The 21257-nt window shown below is 47.2% G+C and overlaps 2 protein-coding genes across 3 annotated transcripts; one reads left to right on the top strand and one right to left on the bottom strand.

Moving 5' to 3' along the window:
* Positions 1 to 6001: 6001 nt before the first annotated feature.
* Positions 6002 to 10979, top strand: LOC123079901 (probable ion channel POLLUX). Of its 2 annotated transcripts, none has more exons than XR_006438147.1 (12): positions 6002 to 6730; positions 6823 to 6891; positions 6989 to 7600; positions 8030 to 8212; positions 8323 to 8382; positions 8475 to 8678; positions 8829 to 9077; positions 9216 to 9314; positions 9395 to 9589; positions 9783 to 9859; positions 9951 to 10214; positions 10418 to 10979. XR_006438147.1 is itself a non-coding variant. In XM_044502730.1 (12 exons), the coding sequence occupies exons 1-12, from the start codon at positions 6158 to 6160 to the stop codon at positions 10634 to 10636; spliced, it is 2820 nt and encodes a 939-aa protein (XP_044358665.1). In that variant the 5' UTR covers positions 6002 to 6157; the 3' UTR covers positions 10637 to 10979. The 2 variants fall into 2 exon arrangements, 1 of the variants encoding a protein (XP_044358665.1); XM_044502730.1 differs by having other exon boundaries at positions 9767 to 9859.
* A 601-nt stretch (positions 10980 to 11580) lies between these two features.
* Positions 11581 to 16071, bottom strand: LOC123079902 (serine/threonine-protein kinase SAPK4). The gene is made up of 9 exons (XM_044502731.1): positions 15646 to 16071; positions 15424 to 15498; positions 14833 to 14934; positions 14694 to 14747; positions 14373 to 14465; positions 14194 to 14286; positions 12518 to 12622; positions 12316 to 12414; positions 11581 to 12212 (listed from the first exon to the last, which is right to left on the bottom strand). Exons 1-9 carry the CDS (start codon positions 15763 to 15765, stop codon positions 11862 to 11864), a joined length of 1092 nt encoding a protein of 363 aa, XP_044358666.1. The 5' UTR covers positions 15766 to 16071; the 3' UTR covers positions 11581 to 11861.
* Positions 16072 to 21257: the final 5186 nt, after the last annotated feature.

Raw genomic sequence — 21257 nt, 5'->3', positions numbered from 1 at the left:
CGAAGTCACAAACCGGATACGTGTATATTTTGAATGGAGGAGCAGTAAGCTGGTGCAGTTGCAAGCAAAGCGTCGTGGCGGGATCTACATGTGAAGCGGAGTACATGGCAGCCTCGGAGGCAGCACAGGAAGCAGTCTGGATGAAGGAGTTCATTACCGACCTAGGGGTGATTCCCAATGCGTCGGGCCCAATGACTCTCTTCTGTGACAACACTGGAGCCATTGCCCTTGCGAAGGAGCCCAGGTTTCACAGGAAGACCAGGCATATCAAGCGTCGCTTCAACTCCATTCGTGAAAGTGTTCAAAATGGAGACATAGATATTTGTAAAGTACACACGGACCTGAATGTAGCAGATCCGTTGACTAAACCTCTCCCTAGGGCAAAACATGATCAACACCAGGACGCAATGGGTGTTCGATTCATCACAATGTAACTAGATTATTGACTCTAGTGCAAGTGGGAGACTGTTGGAAATATGCCCTAGAGGCAATAATAAATGGTTATTATTATATTTCTTTGTTCATGGTAATTGTCTATTATTCATGCTATAATTGTATTATCCGGAAATCGTAATACATGTGTGAATACATAGACCACAAAGTGTCCCTAGTAAGCCTCTAGTTGACTAGCTCGTTGATCGACAGATAGTCATGGTTTCCTGACTATGGACATTGGATGTCATTGATAACGGGATCACATCATTAGGAGAATGATGTGATGGACAAGACCCAATCCTAAGCATAGCATAAAAGATCGTGTAGTTTCGTTTGCTAGAGCTTTTCCAATGTCAAGTATCTTTTCCTTAGACCATGAGATCGTGCAACTCCCGGATACCGTAAGAGTGCTTTGGGTGTGCCAAACGTCACAACGTAACTGGGTGACTATAAAGGTGCACTACGGGTATCTCCGAAAGTGTCTGTTGGGTTGGCACGGATCGAGACTGGGATTTGTCACTCCGTGTGACGGAGAGGTATCTCTGGGCCCACTCGGTAATGCATCATCATAATGAGCTCAATGTGACTAAGGCGTTAGTCACGGGATCATGCATTGCGGTACGAGTAAAGAGACTTGCCAGTAACGAGATTGAACAAGGTATTGGGATACCGACGATCGAATCTCGGGCAAGTAACATACCGATTGACAAAGGGAATTGCATACGGGATTGATTGAATCCTCGACACCGTGGTTCATCCGATGAGATCATCGTGGAACATGTGGGAGCCAACATGGGTATCCAGATCCCGCTGTTGGTTATTGACCGGAGAGGCGTCTCGGTCATGTCTGCATGTCTCCCGAACCCGTAGGGTCTACACACTTAAGGTTCGGTGACGCTAGGGTTGTAGAGATATATGTATGCGGAAACCCGAAAGTTGTTCGGAGTCCCGGATGAGATCCCGGACGTCACGAGAGGTTTCGGAATGGTCCGGAGGTGAAGAATTATATATAGGAAGTCCAGTTTCGGCCACCGGGAAAGTTTCGGGGGTTACCGGTACTGTACCGGGACCACCGGAAGGATCCCGGGGGTCCACCGGGTGGGGCCACCTATCCCGGAGGGCCCCGTGGGCTGAAAGTGGAAGGTAACCAGCCCTTAGTGGGCTGGGGCGCCCCCCTTGGGCCTCCCCCATGCGCCTAGAGTTGGGAACCCTAGGGGGGGAGTTCCCCCTTGCCTTGGGGGGCAAGGCAACCCCTTCCCCCCCTTTGGCCGCCGCCCCCCCCTTTGGATCTCATCTCCAGGGCCGGCGCCCCCCCAGGGGGCCTATATAAAGGGGGGGAGGGAGGGCAGCATACTACAGCCTTGGGCGCCTCCCTCCTCCCCTGCAACACCTCTCTCTCTCGCGCAGAAGCTCGGCGAAGCCCTGCCGGAGAACCGCTACATCCACCACCACGCCGTCGTGCTGTTGGATCTCCATCAACCTCTCCTTCCCCCTTGCTGGATCAAGAAGGAGGAGACGTCGCTGCACCGTACGTGTGTTGAACGCGGAGGTGCCGTCCGTTCGGCACTCGGTCATCGGTGATTTGGATCACGGCGAGTACGACTCCGTCATCCACGTTCATTGGAACGCTTCCGCTCGCGATCTACAAGGGTATGTAGATGCACTCCCTTCCCCTCGTTGCTACTATACTCCATAGATGCATCTTGGTGAACGTAGGAAAATTTTAAAATTATGCTACGATTCCCAACATGCAGGACCCCAATGCTCCTTCTACCTCAGCCTGATCTCCTCATGAGAAACTAAGGACCGGTCTCAAGGATCTCGTTGGGGAACTGTGAGCACCAAGTATCTACAAAGCTTGAAGATATATGAAGCATAGATCGACACCTTCTGGCCATAAACTGCAGAGCCAAGCTCAGTCCACATCACGTGTGACACATCCAGAATAGATGTCTTGCCCTTCTCCTTCCGGCACATGAGAAGCATGTCAGCCAGGTAACCATGCACCATGTCAAAGTTTTCCACCCTAGGAAAAAGGGAGTGCCTGAAGATGCGGTGCATAATGTCCAGAAACGGAATCAGCTCATTGACTTCTCCCTTGGCAGTCTTCTTGATGGTGGTGTACCAAAGCAACTTGTGCTTGCGAGTAGGAGTCGAATTCCTGTGAGGGCGAAGACCAAGAGCGTTGTTCAAACCATCATCGTTGTAGCCCAAGTTGTTCATGAATGTCTTAATGTCTTCCAGTTAGTCTGCAACTGCCTGCCATGGGTCATCCAAGTGAGGGTCATGTCATCATACCAATAAACGTTGTGGTATAGAACTGTGCCACCATCAACGGGTCAAAGTCTTGGTTGAAAGTGATGATCTTAATGATATCAAACTACTCACATAGAGCAAGAGCTTCTTCAAAGTACGCCAAGTCCTTCTGCATGTGCTCAGGTGTTGGGAAACATAGTAGAGAACAAAAAATCCACACCTACGATCACCCAAGATCAATATGAAGATGCATAACGGGTTGGGATCAGGATCGTTACTGTCACCGAGTTGCAGTGGAAGAAGAACGTGATGGTGTAGATCGTACTTGGAGTCCATCGAACCGGCGATGAATAATCCCTTGTACTATCCATGAACAGTCCCTCGAATTGAAGACCAAAAGCACGACCTCTATACTTGGTTGCAAGCGTGCAACCTTCATGATCCGGCAACGCTTCACCGTCCAGAGCTAATCGTTGCCGAAGAATTAGAGGGAGGAGATTAGAACCACACAGGGCTTCTAAATATGAGGACAAGAGGATTAGCATAGCTCTAATTAGTCAACTAGGACCAAATAAACTAGAACTAGAAGAACTAGAGGAGGCTCCAAGACTTGTATATCCAATAGAGCAAAAAAACCTAGTATATGCAGGTTAGAGGAGGAGGAGGGGGGCAGCCACCAAGGAGGGAAAGACCCTCCTTGGGGTGCCGGCCAAGGGGGAGGAGTAGGGCTCCTCCCCTAGTCCAGTTCCCCCCCCCCACCCATACGGCAAGTGGGGCTCCACTTCCTTATGGGCCATTGTGGCCCTTAATTCCTTCCACCACTTGACCTTTTAAGACCCGTTGATATTAAATTAAATATATAAATTTTGTAAATATTTTTAGACCATTATATATATAATTTAACATCCCCAGAAACATTTTCCACCTATATATATTTATCGGTAATACCCGATATTCATAGAAACCCTTCCGGTGACCCCGAAATGCTTCCGGATCCTCTCGAAACTATTCTGAATATTAATGAAAAAATCCACAAATATGTTCTTATCACTCCCGTCCTACTAACACTCAGCAGATCATGATTGCCTTAATCTTGTGACCCCGTAGGTTCGGTAACTCATCGACGTGAACGAACCGTTCGTTCAATGACCGACGACGGAACCGTGGACATCCATATCGATCCCTAAGAGCACATGAATGATATTCGAGTGAACCTTTGGTTATCATGTGATGTTCCCTTTGCTTTCCGATACTTCACAAAACCCGGGGTGCATTGGTATCCTCCTGAGTCATCACCATGCTCACTATACCGAAATCCTTGTTACCAGTTTTGTTCTTCTTTCTCGTTATTGTGTTCCGGCATCCCCATGACGAAGTCACCTATGTCTTGCCAGACGATGATTGATGTCGTTGCATCAAGAGGGCCCTAAGGATATCTCTCCATCGTCAGAGGAGCAAATCCCACTCTTGAGCTACCCGGCCACTTGTCAAACTTTCCGATGTGCCCGTAAGTTGTCGTTTTGATCACCGTATTACAGGTGACGTTTGAGCAACCCCAAAGCCATCGTAGGGTAAGAAGTGACCACGATACTCTCATGGTCTAAGGAGCAAATTCACACGTTAACACTACGTGTTAGTACAATTGATTACAGACGATATTAACTCAATTCATAACAGACAAGATTGGGTTGAGTCAATATGATCGTTCTTCCGACATCATAATCTCAATATTGTTTTAGGACTATCGCTACACTTAACGATATCGTAAGATCCGGAAAACGTGATCACCAACAACACTTGAGCTTATCCCAGAGGCAAGACTAGGAACCTTTTATTTAACTGTTTATCATTCTACACGTGCATATGAGTTTTCCACTGAGTCGCATATTTCAGGATCATAGCAGTTATAGCATGAAATGTAAACTTTTTAATTATGAAATATGAAAATATAATAATACATATATTATTGCATGTAGGGCATATTTCCAACACGAGGTTCACTGACTTGGTCTTGACAAACATGTTCTTCTTGCTCTTGATCACATCGTGATATACCGATGCCTGATCTCTGTTTCAGAACGGACAATTCACCAGAGCTGGATCCTAAGGACAATGATGCATTGCTACAGAACCATAAACATGATTCAGCTGTTCGTGCATTGCTACAGAACCATAAACATGAGTCAGTTGTTCGTGCATTGTTTATACAAGAAGCAATGCATCGTGTAATACTAAGGAGAAGAAAGTCAATTAAGTAGCCAACGCCGCACTTGCGTAAATGTGGCAACGATGAGGGCATCATTGCAAGATATGATTTTATTTTTCTCTCATCAAATTGAAGGGTGTGGTGGGTTCTAGATGGATGAGGAAGATTGGAGTGGAGCGGGGGCGAGAACTCACTACCAACACCGCCACCAACTCCAATTTATAGGCTGGTAGAGACATGTTATTATTTTTTGAAAAAAAAATACTACTAGTAATTACAACACCAGAAACGGTGTTCTCTAAAGGGGAAATTTGACGATTGCAAAAAGGGAAAAGAAAAGAACAACTCTTTTAGGGCGAACTAAAAAGGAAAAAAAAAAAACTTGTGTGCTCCTTGGATGCTCGCTCGGCTAGCAAGAAAGCAAGCGACCTGAAAGGAACACCAGGAATTCGAAAAAAAAAACAGGACATGTGCTCTGTTGCCGTGCCATACGAGCCGCTGCAATAAACAAACGAATTACTGCTCCAATCAGGGATGGAAAGTTCTGTCCTGAAATTAACAACGCACGAGCACAGGCTCTCATGCCAACACAAATTACACCGCCAGCTGAAGCAGTTAACTAAACCTCCTTTTTTTTCCTACAATAACATGGGCCGGCAAGGTTTCGTCCGGTCCGGCGATCCGCCGACGGACGGCCGCGATCCGGCGCCCTCGCCCCCAAGTGGAGCGGCGGACGGACCAGATCACCCGGCCTCCCACCGGTTCCACATGACCCAGGTCCGGTCCGGCGGTTTACGCGCGGAAATGAAAAGGAAGAGAGATCAGATCACGGCACGGGACGGGAGACCAGATCACGGCACGGGACGGGGGATCCATCCGTCGCTGTTGGTGTTGGGCTCCGGCTGCCTTTGCGGCTGCCCACGCGCGCCGCACGTGCGCCTCCGCCACGGCGCCACGATCGCCGCCTCCGCCTCCCGCGGTGACCGCCTCCGCCGAACTAGCTACGCCATGCCGCCGCTGTCCCGCTCACTCCACAGGCACGGCCAACTAACTGTTCACTAAAGAACTACTCACAGCGGATGACAGGTGGGGTCGCCCCACTAGTCATGGTCTGGTGATCCTGTCCGGGGTCGCCGGGATAACTAATCACGTGGTTAAAGTGGAAGAATTCTGCGGAGTGGCTTATTACTGCCACCACCAGCTGGGCGAGCGCCGGACGGGGGGAGAGGGGGAGCTCGAGCTCGGGCTCCGCTGCTGCTAATGGCGGAGAGCGACGGCGGCGAGGCAGACCCCGGCGCGGGCCGCCCGGCCGGCGGCGACGACCCGGCCCCGCGCACGCAACGGCCGCAGCTCGCCAAATCGCGCACCATCGCCGGCTCCGCCGCGGCCGCGGCCGCCGCTTCCGCCGAGATAAGGCGGGGCGGGAGGGACGGCGGCATCCTCGCCCGCCGCTCCACGGCGGCGGCGGCGCCCCTCCCGCAGGTGCCCAGGCGGCTCACCGTCGCCGTGGACGACCCCTCCCACGCGGCGCCCAACGCCGGCGTGCTCGACCGCGACTGGTGCTACCCGTCCTTCCTCGGCCCGCACGCCTCGCGCCCGCGCCCGCCGCGCCAGCAGCAGACGCCGCCGCCCGCCGCCCCCGCCCGCCGGAACCCTAGCAGCAACCCCGCCACCACGCGGAGGGTGGCGGCCTCGCAGCGGGACGAGGAGAAGTCCCTGGCCTCCGTGGTCAAGCAGTCCGCGCTGCTCGGGGAGAGGAGGCCGCTCTCGCCTCCGCCCCCGCCGCTGCCGCGCGCTCGCCGATTCGATCTCTCCCCGTACTGCCTCCTACTAGTAAGCAATGCCATTTAAAGCTCCAGCCTTATTTGCAACAGCTGACTTACTATTCTGGTCCATTTCCTTACCGGTGAATTAATTGCTTGCAGTTGCTGGTCGTAACCGTCACAAGCTCTTCCCTGGCATTCTGGCAGTGGATGAAAGTGCTGGGACTCCAGGTTACCTATCTATTTCAGCTGCCAAAATTGTGTGGTGCCAGTTGGTTTCACCATAACTGATTTCGCTGACAGCTTAGAAGCACTTGCGTTTTTGCAGAAAAAGGTCAGATCATGCGGTGGTGGTGCTGATGCTGTGGACAGTGAGGAAACTGCTGAGACATCCTGGGTTCTCGGGGACCCTGGTTCCGGCTTTGTTAGCTCCGAGAGCTGGAAATTAGCTCCGATGCTTGCTCTGGCAATACCGTTATTCCTTTTTAAATACGCCGACCAGCTGCGGCGAAAGAAAGAAAATTCCAGCAGGGCGAGAAGCACCGAGGAAGAAGTGCCTCTCGAGAAGCGGATTGCTTACAAGGTTGATGTGTTCTTCTCAGGGCATCCGTATGCTAAGCTGCTTGCCCTCCTGATCGCCACTGTAGTTCTCATCGCCTCGGGCGGCATTGCGCTGTTTTCTGTTAGTGGCAGTGGGTTCCTGGAGGCTCTTTGGCTTTCTTGGACTTTTGTGGCAGATTCAGGAAACCATGCTGACCAGGTTGGCTTCGGTCCAAGGATTGTGTCCGTGTCGATTAGCGCTGGTGGCATGCTGGTGTTTGCCACGATGCTCGGGCTTGTGTCAGATGCCATATCGGAGAAGGTGGATTCTTGGCGTAAGGGGAAAAGTGAGGTGATAGAGGTCAACCATATACTAATCCTCGGATGGAGCGACAAGCTGGTAATGTTCTGGTGAAATATTGCTTGAGTATCAATACTAACAAGTAACAAATCAGTCAGGCAGCAGATAACTTAGTAAAGCATCCTGTGATAGAACCTGACGATTCCCTAGTAGCGCGTTTCTGAAGTAGGCTTGTAAGAAATGTTAATGTATGCTGACTTGTAGGATTTCATTTTCACGGATTCAATGCACATTATGCTTTCAAGACTTAATTATGTATTTTAAATTCCATTTTAGACAAACCAACTTGGGAAGTTAAATGTTGGTATTTTTTCACCATTTTTAGTCACTTTATGCACTTTACTTTGTACATTATCCTCCAATCTTACCGAGGGAAGTTGTGCACTGAGCACTGAGGTTTATTTGCTTGCTTGGGTTTGATAAAGACTGAATCAACTGGCTTACTACTTGTTTCACTATGTGGAGCAGGGCTCTCTTCTGAAGCAGCTAGCTATAGCGAATAAAAGCATTGGTGGTGGTGTAGTTGTTGTCCTGGCAGAAAGAGACAAGGAAGAGATGGAGATGGACATAGGAAAGCTAGGATTTGACTTCATGGGAACATCTGTAATATGTAGAAGCGGCAGTCCTCTGATCCTAGCAGATCTGAAGAAGGTACCGAGCTATTCTTCTGATCTTCCACTATGAATACACTCCTCGGATGGTTTCTTTTCATGCTATGTGTTATGTAAATATCTATCTGAAATGCCCTTTCCTCCCCACAGGTTTCTGTTTCCAAAGCACGTGCTATTATTGTTTTAGCATCTGATGAAAATGCAGATCAAGTTAGTGTTTTCTTCTATCCTCCTTTACTATTTTGGGGTTAATAGCCCATATAATTATTTGCTCAACGTTCATTTTCTCCATTCTACCCCAGAGTGATGCACGAGCTTTGCGCGTCGTACTGAGCCTGACTGGAGTAAAAGAGGGCTTAAGGGGGCATATTGTTGTAGAGATGAGTGACCTTGACAATGAACCTTTAGTGAAATTGGTTGGAGGTGAACTAATTGAAACAGTTGTTGCCCATGATGTCATTGGACGTTTGATGATACAATGTGCACTCCAACCTGGCTTGGCACAGGTACATTTCAATGTAACACTTGGTTCTGCAATAAGAAGGAAAAGAAAGAAAATCTTTGAGCCTGGCATACTAAACTGCAATGCTATTTGGTCCTGTATTTTTGCCCGGGATGTATTTCCATGATTCCTAACCCACCATATTCTTTTGCAGATATGGGAGGATATTTTGGGATTTGAAAATGCAGAATTCTATATAAAAAGATGGCCAGAATTGGATGGCATGCGGTTTGGGGATGTGTTAATCTCATTCCCTGATGCTGTGCCTTGCGGAGTGAAGCTTGCGTCAAGATTTGGAAGTATATTAATGAATCCGGATGATGATTATGTTTTAAGAGAAGGTGATGAGATCCTTGTTATAGCAGAAGATGATGATACTTATGCACCTGCTCCTCTACCAGAGGTTAATTTTCTGAGCTATGCTTAATGTTGTATAATATTTAGTCTCTTTGTACCAACTATCATCAAGCCAGTCATACTGCCCAGATAAAACATTCCTACTCACTTAGATTTTTATGTGATCTATGTTATTTCTTGTCAGGTCCATAAGGGTTTTCTACCTAACGTTCCCACCCCTCCTAAATATCCAGAGAAAATTTTGTTCTGTGGTTGGCGACGTGACATCCACGATATGATAATGGTAAGTTAACCTGCGCATTTTGCCAGGATCGATGTACGTTTACGCACATTTTGGATATGAATGTTGGTGCTGTTGTGTAGGTTCTAGAAGCATTTCTTGCTCCAGGTTCTGAATTGTGGATGTTCAATGAGGTGCCAGAGAAGGCGAGGGAGACAAAACTGACTGACGGTGGTATGGATATTCTTGGACTAACAAACATTAAACTTGTACACAAAGAAGGGAATGCTGTCATCCGGCGGCACTTAGAAAGCTTGCCTCTTGAGACCTTTGACTCTGTGAGTATATGCCCTACCATAGAGACAAATATAGTACTCTGAACGTTTCTATTCAAACAATGATTGTTTTTATGAAACCATCAATGTTGTCCAAAATAGTTAGTCATCTTGGCTCGCATTTCTTCTACTCAGCTTACCTATGCTGAAATACACCCATTGCTAACTTTGAAACCACAGATTTTAATTCTTGCAGATGAGTCGGTGGAGGACTCCATTGTACAATCGGATTCACGGTCCCTAGCTACACTTCTTCTAATTCGTGACGTTCAGGTGAGCAACAAGCAGCCTGGCTGTAGCATATATAACTGACAGTGCACAGGTAGATGGCCGCTGCATTACTGATGTGTACCTTCTTCTGTAGTCCAAACGTCTTCCGTCGAAGGAGTCAAAATCACCTCTACATCACAATGGCTTCTCTCACAGCTCCTGGATCCGGAAGATGCAGCATGCATCGGACAAATCAATAATAATCAGTGAGATACTGGACTCAAGAACTAGAAACCTTGTATCTGTCTCCAAAATCAGCGATTACGTCCTGTCAAATGAACTTGTCAGTATGGCATTAGCAATGGTAGCAGAAGACAAGCAAATCAACAGAGTTCTCGAGGAACTTTTTGCTGAGGAGGTACTATCTAAATTGTGACATAATTTGAATTGTGCTTTAATATTGCAATAACATGCTTTTTCCACAATCTATGTGTACAAGCCACACTTACCAGTTAACAATGACTTGAAGCATCTCTATTTAATGACGTACCAGATGATAGTTTTAAAGTTAACTACCCAGCGACCTGCCTTAGATCTGACCGTGGTAATCCTATGGTACAGGGCAACGAGATGTGCATACGGTCTGCTGAGTTTTACCTGTACGAACAAGAGGAGTTGAGTTTCCTGGACATAATGGTGAGGGCTCGTGAGAGAGACGAGATTGTGATCGGCTACCGGCTTGCAAACACCGATGAGGCAATCATTAATCCAGAGCACAAGTCAGAGATTAAGAAGTGGTCTCTAGACGACGTGTTTGTTGTGATCGCGAAAGGTGACTGACTAGTTTTACAATGTCATCTCACATTTTTTGAAGCACAAGTGTATACTATGATAGTAATAATAGTACAATACTAATCCATGCTAGTTGATAGAAATGATAACCGGGCAAAGCATATTGGCACTGTACATGTCGGTTCCTATCGTCTCCGTAGCATTCAGTTCACCTCAACGTAGGTAACTTCGGCGCCCCAGCCAGAGGTTGTTGCTGATGAGTAAATAAGCAGTACAGTGGGTCAATGCAGTAGGAATAGCTTGTGATTCATGTTGTATTTTGTAAGCTCGCGGCTAATTACTGAATCCATGATAATGCTATATGCCATGCTGTGTTGATGTTCAAAGGAAAGAGGACATGCAGTGTATTCTGCAAAGGCTCCTGTAATTCTGTCTAAACATAGCTGAACAGCGTGCATCTTCGTTTTTTTACTTATGCCATGCTATGTTGATGTTCCAAGAAACCATAGCTGTACTTGTGCACAGGGCATCTTGGTTCTTTTACTTTCTATTTAGACTTGTTAAGTTTAGTTGCAAATCGAGCAGCAACTGTGAAATAGAGCATCTCCCTGCTAGAAGCATATCGTCGGAGGTATGTGCTGGTGCTAGCTCGTTTACTGTCGAGACACTAAAGAACGTTTGAATCCTGGCATGTCTACCAGTTTGGGAGTTGTAGCTGTAGGTGGTGCTTGCGGTCATCACAGCATGTGGAGATGGCTGCACCAACTGGTAGGAATATTTGGTACCGGTTTAGGATGGGTTGGTGGAACTAACTGCTGTACCAAAAGTAGCACAGAGACATTCTGAAGAGGGTGTATCCACCTTAACACCCACGCTGGTGCCAGTGGCATTTACAACGCGCCTGGCATTTCAAGTAAAGAACGTTTTCTTTTAGCAAGGACCACTTCAAGCACTGAACAAATTGCCAGTTTTAGGGCGAACCACAGAATGCGTCGGCAATGCCTCATGATTTAAACATGAACCGCTGGACAGCCTGAGGCGAGCTATTTCTCCCGGTCACGGGGAATACAAGCATAAGCTTTATATGTACATAAGTTTCTCTGTCAAGAGCCAAATATTACAGCATTCATCAAGCCCCCTTTGTCCCATGTAAATTATGTTACAGGAACCAAAACCAAACAGAAGCAAACTTCCAGCAAAAATTGCATACCCCACTGAGCGCAGAAGTTCCACGATAGGCCGACTATCTACAGGTAACTTACTCCGCATACTTTCATGATATGCGTAGCGAGCTCATGCGGAGCTCTCCGCTTGCATGAACCTCCTTGACCCTCTTGTCGTACTCATCCTCCTCTTCCTCCTCCACCACTTCTGGTCTCTCTTCCTCTTCCTTCTCTTCCTCGTCGTCTGAACCCTCATCGCCCCAACCATAGCTTGGCCTGGATGACTTTGGCATGGTCCTTGCCTCCTGGACAATCTTCATGATCTCTTCTGAAGTCTGCTCTGAAAAAGAAGGCACGGCATTATCCCTCCTGAAGTACATGGCCTGCGCCGTCTCTGTGAGCTCCCTTGGCAGGTTCTTCAGGAACCATGGGTGGCTCTTTATCTCCCTCATCGTGATTCTCTGGGCAGCATTCAAATTATCACGTCAACGCGATGTCACTTGCTATGAAACATGGTGACTTCCTAAAAAGAAGCAGGCAAAAGATACAGTTTGAGGTCATTACCTTCGATGGGACGTTAACAAAGATACGGGCCATAAGCTGTCGGCATTCCATGGATATGTGGACATGATCAGGTATAGTATATTGCACGGACATTATTCGCTGTAGATGAAGATTGGCCATAATGAGGGTCATTTGATGTGCAAAAGGAAATACAGTCAGCCAAAATAGGATAAATCTGCGTCGCATAATTCTAGAATGTCACCTGAATGGTCTTGCGTATATTCTTTGGGTCATCCTGGTCTTCAAATGGATAGCCTCCCACAAGCATGACGTAAAGAGTCACCCCACAAGACCACACATCTGCAAGCTACATTAACAAGATCAATTGCTGCTAATTAGTATAGCTCAAGAATACTCTCATATCATACTAGCTAATACCATTAGGACGGCGTACAAAGTTCAGGACCGACATCTGACAATCTCTTATGTGACTATGATTGGCATGGTTTACTGTAGGATGCTAAACTTCAGATTCAGTTACCGCACAGGAAAATTGTGTTGACTCTGCAGTGTCAAGATAAAGCATCCTGATGGGACTTATGCTTGATTGCTGAATCACTTTCATTTGGTGCAGTTCCGTTCTGTTGTTACACTATTCTATTTAGCCTAAAGGTTCCTTGCATTGTTAAAATAAGTTTCAGTGTGCTAGCATACTAATAATTCATGCCAGTACAGCAGCATGAAAGAAAATGTGAAGCACAGTCAGCATAGCTCATCTAACATAAGCATATTACATTCAAGAAGTTGAGTAAGAAATACCAATGTTTAAAGCAAAATAACTGAACTGAACACATGTGCTACAATGTGGACTGAATAATATGCCAACACAATGTATCTTTGTATCAAGCCATGACATCACATTTCCTACAATGTGAACTGGAACAAGACATCCTTGCATATATGTTGTATGGTATGGTTCTGTAGATCTAGGTGCATCTACCATGCTCTAAAAGTTAGACTTCGTAAAATACAATGGATTCAATAGAAGCAAACAGCAAGGCAGGAAAGTAGGCTGCAGAAAATTTTCCATGATAGGGGCCGCGCTGGACTTACTATTTTTACCAGGCAAACCTACCTACCTATTTGCGACAAAATGATTTAAACAAGAAACTAGAATCCAAAAACTCCATGAATAGTTAAAAAGGTGAATCATATCTAGAAACATGTAGAATCTAGAGGATAAGAACCTATTTTGTGGATGGATGGTCTGCATTCACCAAATAGCCCACTCCACTTTTCCGATGTCAACATCCTTTGTTGTACATCTTACCTCGACAAACCAAACAGAAGATGTTCCAGCACCTCATGCTGACAATGACTCCTCATCAAACAGAAGCTTGCCAAGAGAATTTCAGATAATCTGTTTGTCCAATATTTGTGGTATTTTTTAAATATAATATAATGTATTGTCCATCAGAACTTAATAAATAAAGCTAAATATCAAGCATTTCCTAAAATATTTCCCCTGCTTTTGGATAATGCAAGCTTTTGGGAGGGAGTCCTTTAGCCTTGGAGTGCCCGTCATTCAACCAGACTTTTGATTAATTGAGGGGCTAAGCATATGTAACGTCACAATCATGACGCAAGTGCATCCACTAAATGGTTTCAACGGAGAAGTTTAAATAGTGTCAAGGCACCGGCTATTTAACCACTCAGAAAGGCTTGGCGAAATGCCCAAATACTTGTAACTTTCAGCAAAATCATGAGTAAAACTTGCATACTATATTATACATGTGGAAACCACAAGATGAAAAAGATATTTGCACATACAATGCCTAGAAACGAGGTTTGTTCTAATGACCTAACAGATTATCTTGCAAAGGACTAACAGAAACCAGATACGGTAAATGCAAAACAATAAAAAAAATACAAACTCACCTTTCCATCATACTCCCGGCGGGATAGCACCTCTGGTGCAATATATGCTGGCGTCCCCACTGCTGATTTGGGCCTTGAATGCAGTACTGATGACTGATCCAGAAATGGGTAGAACAGTTTCTGTGAGAATTTACAGACATCGATAACTTAAAGGTTCGAAACGTGGGTTCAGGGACAACCTTGGAGTAGCCAAAATCACATATTTTGAGCCGTGGAGCTGCACTGCCATCCAAGAGAACATTCTCCAGCTTCAAATCTCTATGGCATATTTGCTGGTATATGACAAGATTGTCCCGAGAATCAAGTTAATAGAAATACAGTACACTAGATCTTGGCTCATACATAAGACTGCAGAACGTTAACAGTGAAACCGGCCGTGAAACATAAAAGAAACTTGAAAGGTGAAACACTAGGCACACTAGTCATTTGTGCTTAAGGAAAGTGGGCAGCTGATTTGGATGTAAATTATTATAACAATACTCTTGCTTGCGTGTCCGTACCATGTGATGGCAGTAGCTCACACCACAGATCAACTGCTGAAAGAAATACCTTGCCTGCGTGAAGCAAAACCAGATTAAGTATTGCTCTTCCACCCAAATCCATAATAAGATTATAAATTTGAGGAATAAATCACGAGACCTCATCCTCACTGAAGCGCCCACGATCACAGATTCGCTCAAACAGCTCCCCACCTGCTGCGAACTCCATGACAATCATAAGATTTGTTGGCGTCAGTACCACCTGGAGAATTTTTCCCCAGAACAACTAATTAAAATCATGTGTGTGGACGCGTGGTTGTGATAAGGAACAAGTAAATAATAAAGCTAAAAGCACAATCTGATTCCTTCTCCCATCAAAAGTTTGTGCTATTACAATGCAAACAGAAAGATATGCCTTCATGTTTCAGGTGAATAATTGCCACGGAGAAGGTGTCTCTCAGCGACATGCATGTGTAACATGAGAATCCATGCCCAAACCACACAAATATACAGGGGGGGCTTGTGTAAAGCGAAATCAGGAAAGGGGGAAAAGGAAGGGAGGTATCAAACATTAGGTAGCAATCGAAGATTCCTCGCCACATGCAGTTAAGAGAATTTTTTACAGGGAAAAAAAATCATCCGCGCCATTCCTACCCCGTAAACACCAAACGATTTGTGTTCAGAAACGCGAAAATTTTGTTTTAAAAAACAGAGAGAGAATTGGGCCATGTGGACGAATTTTTGCACGAACCTCCTTGAAGCGGATGATGTTGGGGTGGCGCAGCGAGCGGTGGTTGATGATCTCCCTGTAGACATTCTCGTCAATCTGCAGGGCACAGATCCCCAAAACGGCAATTAATCCACCTCCCACCGGACAAGCAAGCCACCAGCCCAATTGCTCCTCCATGTATGTAGTAGTACAAACAAAAATAAATAAACGGAGAAGACGGGGGAAGAAAACAAAGGAACGAACCCGGTGGCCGCGCTCGATGCACTTGACGGCGACGAGCTCGCGGGTCTCGCGGTTGCGCATCAGCCGCGCCACCCCGAAGTTGCCCGACCCGATGTCCCGCACCGCCTCGTACTTCTCCATCCCCTCCCTCCCTCCGTCCGCCCCCCGCGCGTCGCCGGCAGCGCCCCCCTGCCCCTGCCCCTCGGCCTCCTCCCTCGCGCGCACGATCCCCGTGGGACCCACGACGGCCTGCCTGCCGGCCGGAGCCGCGGAACGGAGGGCACGGCAGCGGCGGCGGAAGGGCGCGAGGCGAGGCGAGGCTGCGGAAGGGTGCGGTGCGGTGGGGGCTCGCGCCGTGCCTCGTTCGTTGGGTCGGTAGGTTGGTTCCGGGCCGTGCCGCGGGTTGCGTCTGCGGTGGCGCGTGTGTGGGGGCGGTGCGTGGGCGTGTGTCGCGGGGAGGATTATATACCCAGGGGGGGAGGGGCGCGGCCAGCGAGGTGGAGGAGGAGCCAGGCGGGAGGGGGGTGGGGAGGTGGAGTGGGCGGAGGGGCTGCCCGGTGGGCCACGCCGTCGGCGGGTCCGCGTCACGCACCGTGGCGCGCGGACCCCGCTTGCCTGCCGCCTGCCTGGCTGGTTCCTGTTCGCCGCTGGATTCGTTTCGATGTGTCCAAAATGGTTCTCTCCTGCTGGAGCTTGCGCTGTTTGATCGGCGGAAAAATATCCCGGAGGGGAAAAACGGGAAAACATCCATTTGGTATCCTGCTGCTATGAATACCCTACCTGTTTCCATCGAAGGAATGATCCCACTGGGTATAATTAATGCTGTACTAATCAGATCACAGCGTCGCATGCCGGCTTTACTTTATCGTATCTTTGTGTTATCTTAGCCGGCTGATTTTGTGAACTGGGTAGTAATATTGTAGTTGTAGGGGGGAGAGTATCAGGGCATCTACAATGGTAGACTCTTACGCAGGGCGCTTACGGTGAAAAAATAAATAGCAGAAAATTGAAAAAGAGCTAGGAGCTTTATCCTCCAACGCAAGGCGCTAATGACATGCTCTAATATACGGAGGCCCCGCGTTCGTTTCTTTACTCGCGCGGCAAGAAAATAGCCAAGCGCTCAATGCCTTTCTTTGCATCGATGCGGCGTCGGGCGCTGGGAGTAGGCTGGGAATAGGCGTGCTAACTGTCGATTGACAGGAAAATTAATCCTGGCGCCTCTCCTTTAGCGCCTGCGTTGGACATGCCCTCATGTGCTTCCAACCCTCCATGATTTCATGCTACTGGAGCTCCCGGGTCGTTGGATCACGGATCCAACGGGCGTAGGAAGAGCTCAGCCAAACTTATGAGAAAACCCCTCGAGGAGTCCCGTGATTTTGCCCAGGTCCAAAGACTTCAAAGCTAACCATTACTAAAACATGAAAAGATAACATCAAGTGAGGCTTTACATGATCGTAGCTGGCATCCCAAATTCACAGGCATAGTGCTGAATAGTTTTGAAATCTGATAACACTTAACACCATTAGCTCATAAAATACAAACTACCACCACACAAGGCATTGCAAACTTGACCATAAAATTCAAACAAGCAACAAGCGCACAAGGCATGCAGACTACTCCCAGACACCAAAGTCCAACAACCACCATGACGGTCAACAGAAGCACGCAAACCGCTACTTCTGTAAACCATCGACACGTGGGTCACTACACCACAAAGGAACCTCAATCGGTTGGCTGCAGCTTGAGGAAAACACATCGACAAAACTAATAGACACCACTAAATCCACGTTGACAACCCAAAAAATGGGAACCATGCATTATGTAACAAAACACACCTTTCCTTTAGCGTCACCCATATACATTTGCTCCTAACTGTTTTATGTTTTTTGGATGCCTAGTCGAGAGCTAGCGTCATCCTTTTTGCTTTTGCTCCTAATTGGTTTTCTCATTTTGGATGTTGGAATATCGGATTAGGGCTAGAGCCACCCTTCTCGCTTATTGTTTTCTCCTTCACGAGGCAGTCAATCATCTTGGCTAGTCGAGGATTAGCAGCAGCCAACCTGCCAAGGAAATGACAAAGTTTTTTTTAAGAGGTGGCTTCCAATAGCAAGCACCAACATACAATTTGCATCAACCACATAAACCACCTACTCAATGGACTCGGTCGAATGAATGTCAGTAGAGTCAAAACTACCACTTTCCTCATTGGCGGACGCCTTGCAGAGGCATCAAGAGGGGAAGCAATATGGGTGCCATAATTATAGTTGAGACCTCAAGTTAGACCACCTTCTACCGCACCATTGATATTGGTGAAACAAGTTGACCACACAACTCCAGCAGGTTGGGCATTATCTGGAGCACCAAAGCCATGACCCCGTCGGTGGGCTCTCCCTCGATGACTGTTGACACACTATAGCTCGTCTAGAATTACAGAACCCCCCCCCCCCCCACACACACAAGGAGTTTCGTTATTTTTCTCAGGTCCAAAGACTTCGAAGCTAACCGTTGAAATAAACATGAAATGCGACATACATGATCATAGCAGACATCCCAAATTCATAGGCATAGTGTTGAATAATGTTAAAATATGATAACACTTAACACCATTAGTTAATCACATAATCATATAAACAACATTGAGGGTATGACGTTAGAAGAACGATCATATTGAATCGACCCAAACTTGTCTATTATACTTTATGATTATATCGTCTGAAATCATCTATTATAACATGGAGGGTTAGCATGTGTTCCAGTTCCACAGACTATGAGAGTGTCTCGGTCACTTCTTACTGGATGGTAGGCTTTGGGGTTGCTCAAATGTCATCTATAACAAGGAGATCATAACGACAACTTTCAGGCTCACCGAAAAGTTTGACAAGTGACCGGATAGCTCGAGAGTGGGATTTGCTCCTCCGACGATGGAGAGATATTCTTAGGGCCCTCTCGATGTGACGACATCCATCATCGTCTGGCCAGACACATGTGACTACATCACGGGGATGCCGGAACACACTAACGAGAAAGAAGATCAAAACCGGTAACGAGAGCAATAGTATAGTGAGCATGGTGATGACTCAGGAGGATACCAATGCACACCGGGTTTTGTAAAGTATCGTGAAGCAAAGGGAACACCGCATGATAACCAAAGGTTCACTCTAATATCATTCGTGTAATCATAGGGACCGATATGGATGTCCACGGTTCTGCTATCGGTCATTGAAGGAAGGGGTTTCGTTCATGTCTATGATTTACCGAACCTACGGGGTCACTGTCGGTGTCAAAACCGGCGGATCTCGGGTAGGGGGTCCCGAACTGTGCGTCTGAGGTCGATGGTAACAGGAGACAGGGGACACGATGTTTACCCAGGTTCGGGCCCTCTTGATGGAGGTAGTACCCTACTTCCTGCTTGATTGATCTTGATGAATATGAAGATTACAAGAGTTGATCTACCACGAGATCGTAATGGCTAAACCCTAGATGTCTAGCATGTATGATTGTCGTCGCCTCTACAGACTAAACCCTCCGGTTTATATAGACACCGGAGGGGCCTAGGGTTGTACAGAGTCGGTTTACAGAGGAAGGAGTCATCATATCCGAACGTCAAGCTTGCCTTCCACGCCAAGGAGAGTCCTATCCGGGCACGGGAGGAAGTCTTCTGTGTTGTATCCTCACGGCCCATTAGTCCGGCCCACGTCACATAGCCTGGATGCCCGAGGACCCCTTAATCCAGGACTCCCTCAGTATCCCCCGAACCAGGCTTCAATGACGATGTGTCCGGCGTACCGATTGTCTTCGGCATTGCAAGGCGGGTTCCTCCTCCGATTACTTTAAAGCACCTGGCCCGAAGAGCTATACTCGGCTTGTGATTTAATGTCATACCCTTTGGCTTCTGCGCCTCCATTGCTTCTGCCTCCACGTGTCGAGCGAATACAAAAGGTCAGGGTATTTTTTGCACATAACACCCTGGCCATGTAAAAAAGGCGTCTATTTAAAGGGATTGGATCTCAGATCCCATTCCACACCAAGCTTGATCCGACTCACATGGCCCGGGTTGGACCTCGGGGGTCAGATGCACAAGAGATTCCAGTTAGTTTGGTATATGACCAAGTAAAGATAGCCGCCAAGTATTCCCAACAGGATTGTAAGCTAGACAGCCTATTAGACGTCATAGAGGTAGAAGTTTTTGAGTCCAAGTGACTATGTACTTCAATTGAAAAATTTGTCCCTAGCCGGATTGTAAAACGATTGTCATGGCAGACCTTTTCGCTTCGACCTCTGGACCCGAAGGTGCGGAGTGTTTCTGAATACCAGAGCGGTAATATAGACCGGGTTATGCGTGGAAACCAGACGTAGGGGTCATAGTTGCTTGAACAGACAAGTTGTATCTGGCTAGCTATGTTATATTACGTGTTGATTGTAAGAAACATCTTCCAGGGAGAATAGTTCCGTTAAGGGTTCCTTTCCCTGGGTGAACATGCGTTAGTATGCATGCCCGAACTGTGATTGAAAAATTGCAGTATACGTAACATCTGGGGTTCACAGTGTAATTTAGGGTATAACATCTTTAATCCGCCGACCGAATATTCCCTTAAGAACGCTAGCTTTCGGCTTCACCCAGTCTGAGGTACACGTCCGGATGACCCGGCTGTAACAATCGCAGAGGTGCTCCCTTTATGCTCTAGCCGAACAAACGGGAACGTAGGGCATAAGCACAGGAGCCAGGCAACCCAGCTTGGCAAAAAATTAAGTCATAATGGTGCATATAATGGTGAAGAAAAGGTACATATAAGGAAAGGATACATATGTGGTGAGCTTGATGCTCGGAAAATAATAATAAGCTTCTGCAAAAGAAGCCCCCAGGCATTGTGGGCGTATACATTTAATGATGTGTACGTTATAGGTGTGCGGTTTGGCCGCACAAGAGCTATAGAGCTATAGAAAAAGTTGAAGAGAGATAAACTAGAAACAAAGGGAGAAGAAGACGAACAAAGATTATGGCTCTAGGCGTAGAATCTTCGGAGTCTGGCGGCATTCCACGGGTTCGGCTATATGCGATTGTCCGATGCATCACGCAGGCGGTATGCTCCTCCAGTGAGAACTTCATCTATAATGAAGGGATCCTCCCACTTGGGCTTGAGTTTGTCCTTTTTATTTTTTGGCAAGCATAGAACGAGTTCACCAACATTGTAAGTCTTGGCCCGCACTTCTCTGCTTTGGTATCTGCGAGCCTGTTGTTGATAGAATGCAGAACGAGCTTTTGCAACATCGCCCTCCTCTTCCAGGGCATCTAGACTGTCCCGCCGATCAAGCTCGGCCTCTCTCTCTTCATACATGCGCACTCGAGGTGAGTCATGAATGATGTCGCAGGGCAAAACGGCCTCTGCGCCATACACCATAAAGAATGGTGTGTATCCGGTAGTGCGATTGGGCATGGTTCGCAGCCCCCAGAGTACGGAGTCGAGCTCCTCAACCCAGTGCTTGTCTGATTCTTTCAAAGACCGCACTAGTCTAGGTTTAATGCCGCTCATGATAAGACCATTAGCTCGTTCGACTTGACCGTTTGTTTGTGGGTGATAGACGAAGGCGTAATCGAGCTTAATGCCCAGGTTAGCACACCAGGTTTTCACTTC

Source organism: Triticum aestivum, chromosome 3D (genome assembly GCF_018294505.1).
Source record: "Triticum aestivum cultivar Chinese Spring chromosome 3D, IWGSC CS RefSeq v2.1, whole genome shotgun sequence".
In the NCBI taxonomy this organism is placed as follows: Eukaryota; Viridiplantae; Streptophyta; class Magnoliopsida; order Poales; family Poaceae; genus Triticum; species Triticum aestivum.
Note: the sequence above shows the minus strand (reverse complement) of the source record. Positions and strands in the feature narration are given on the sequence as shown.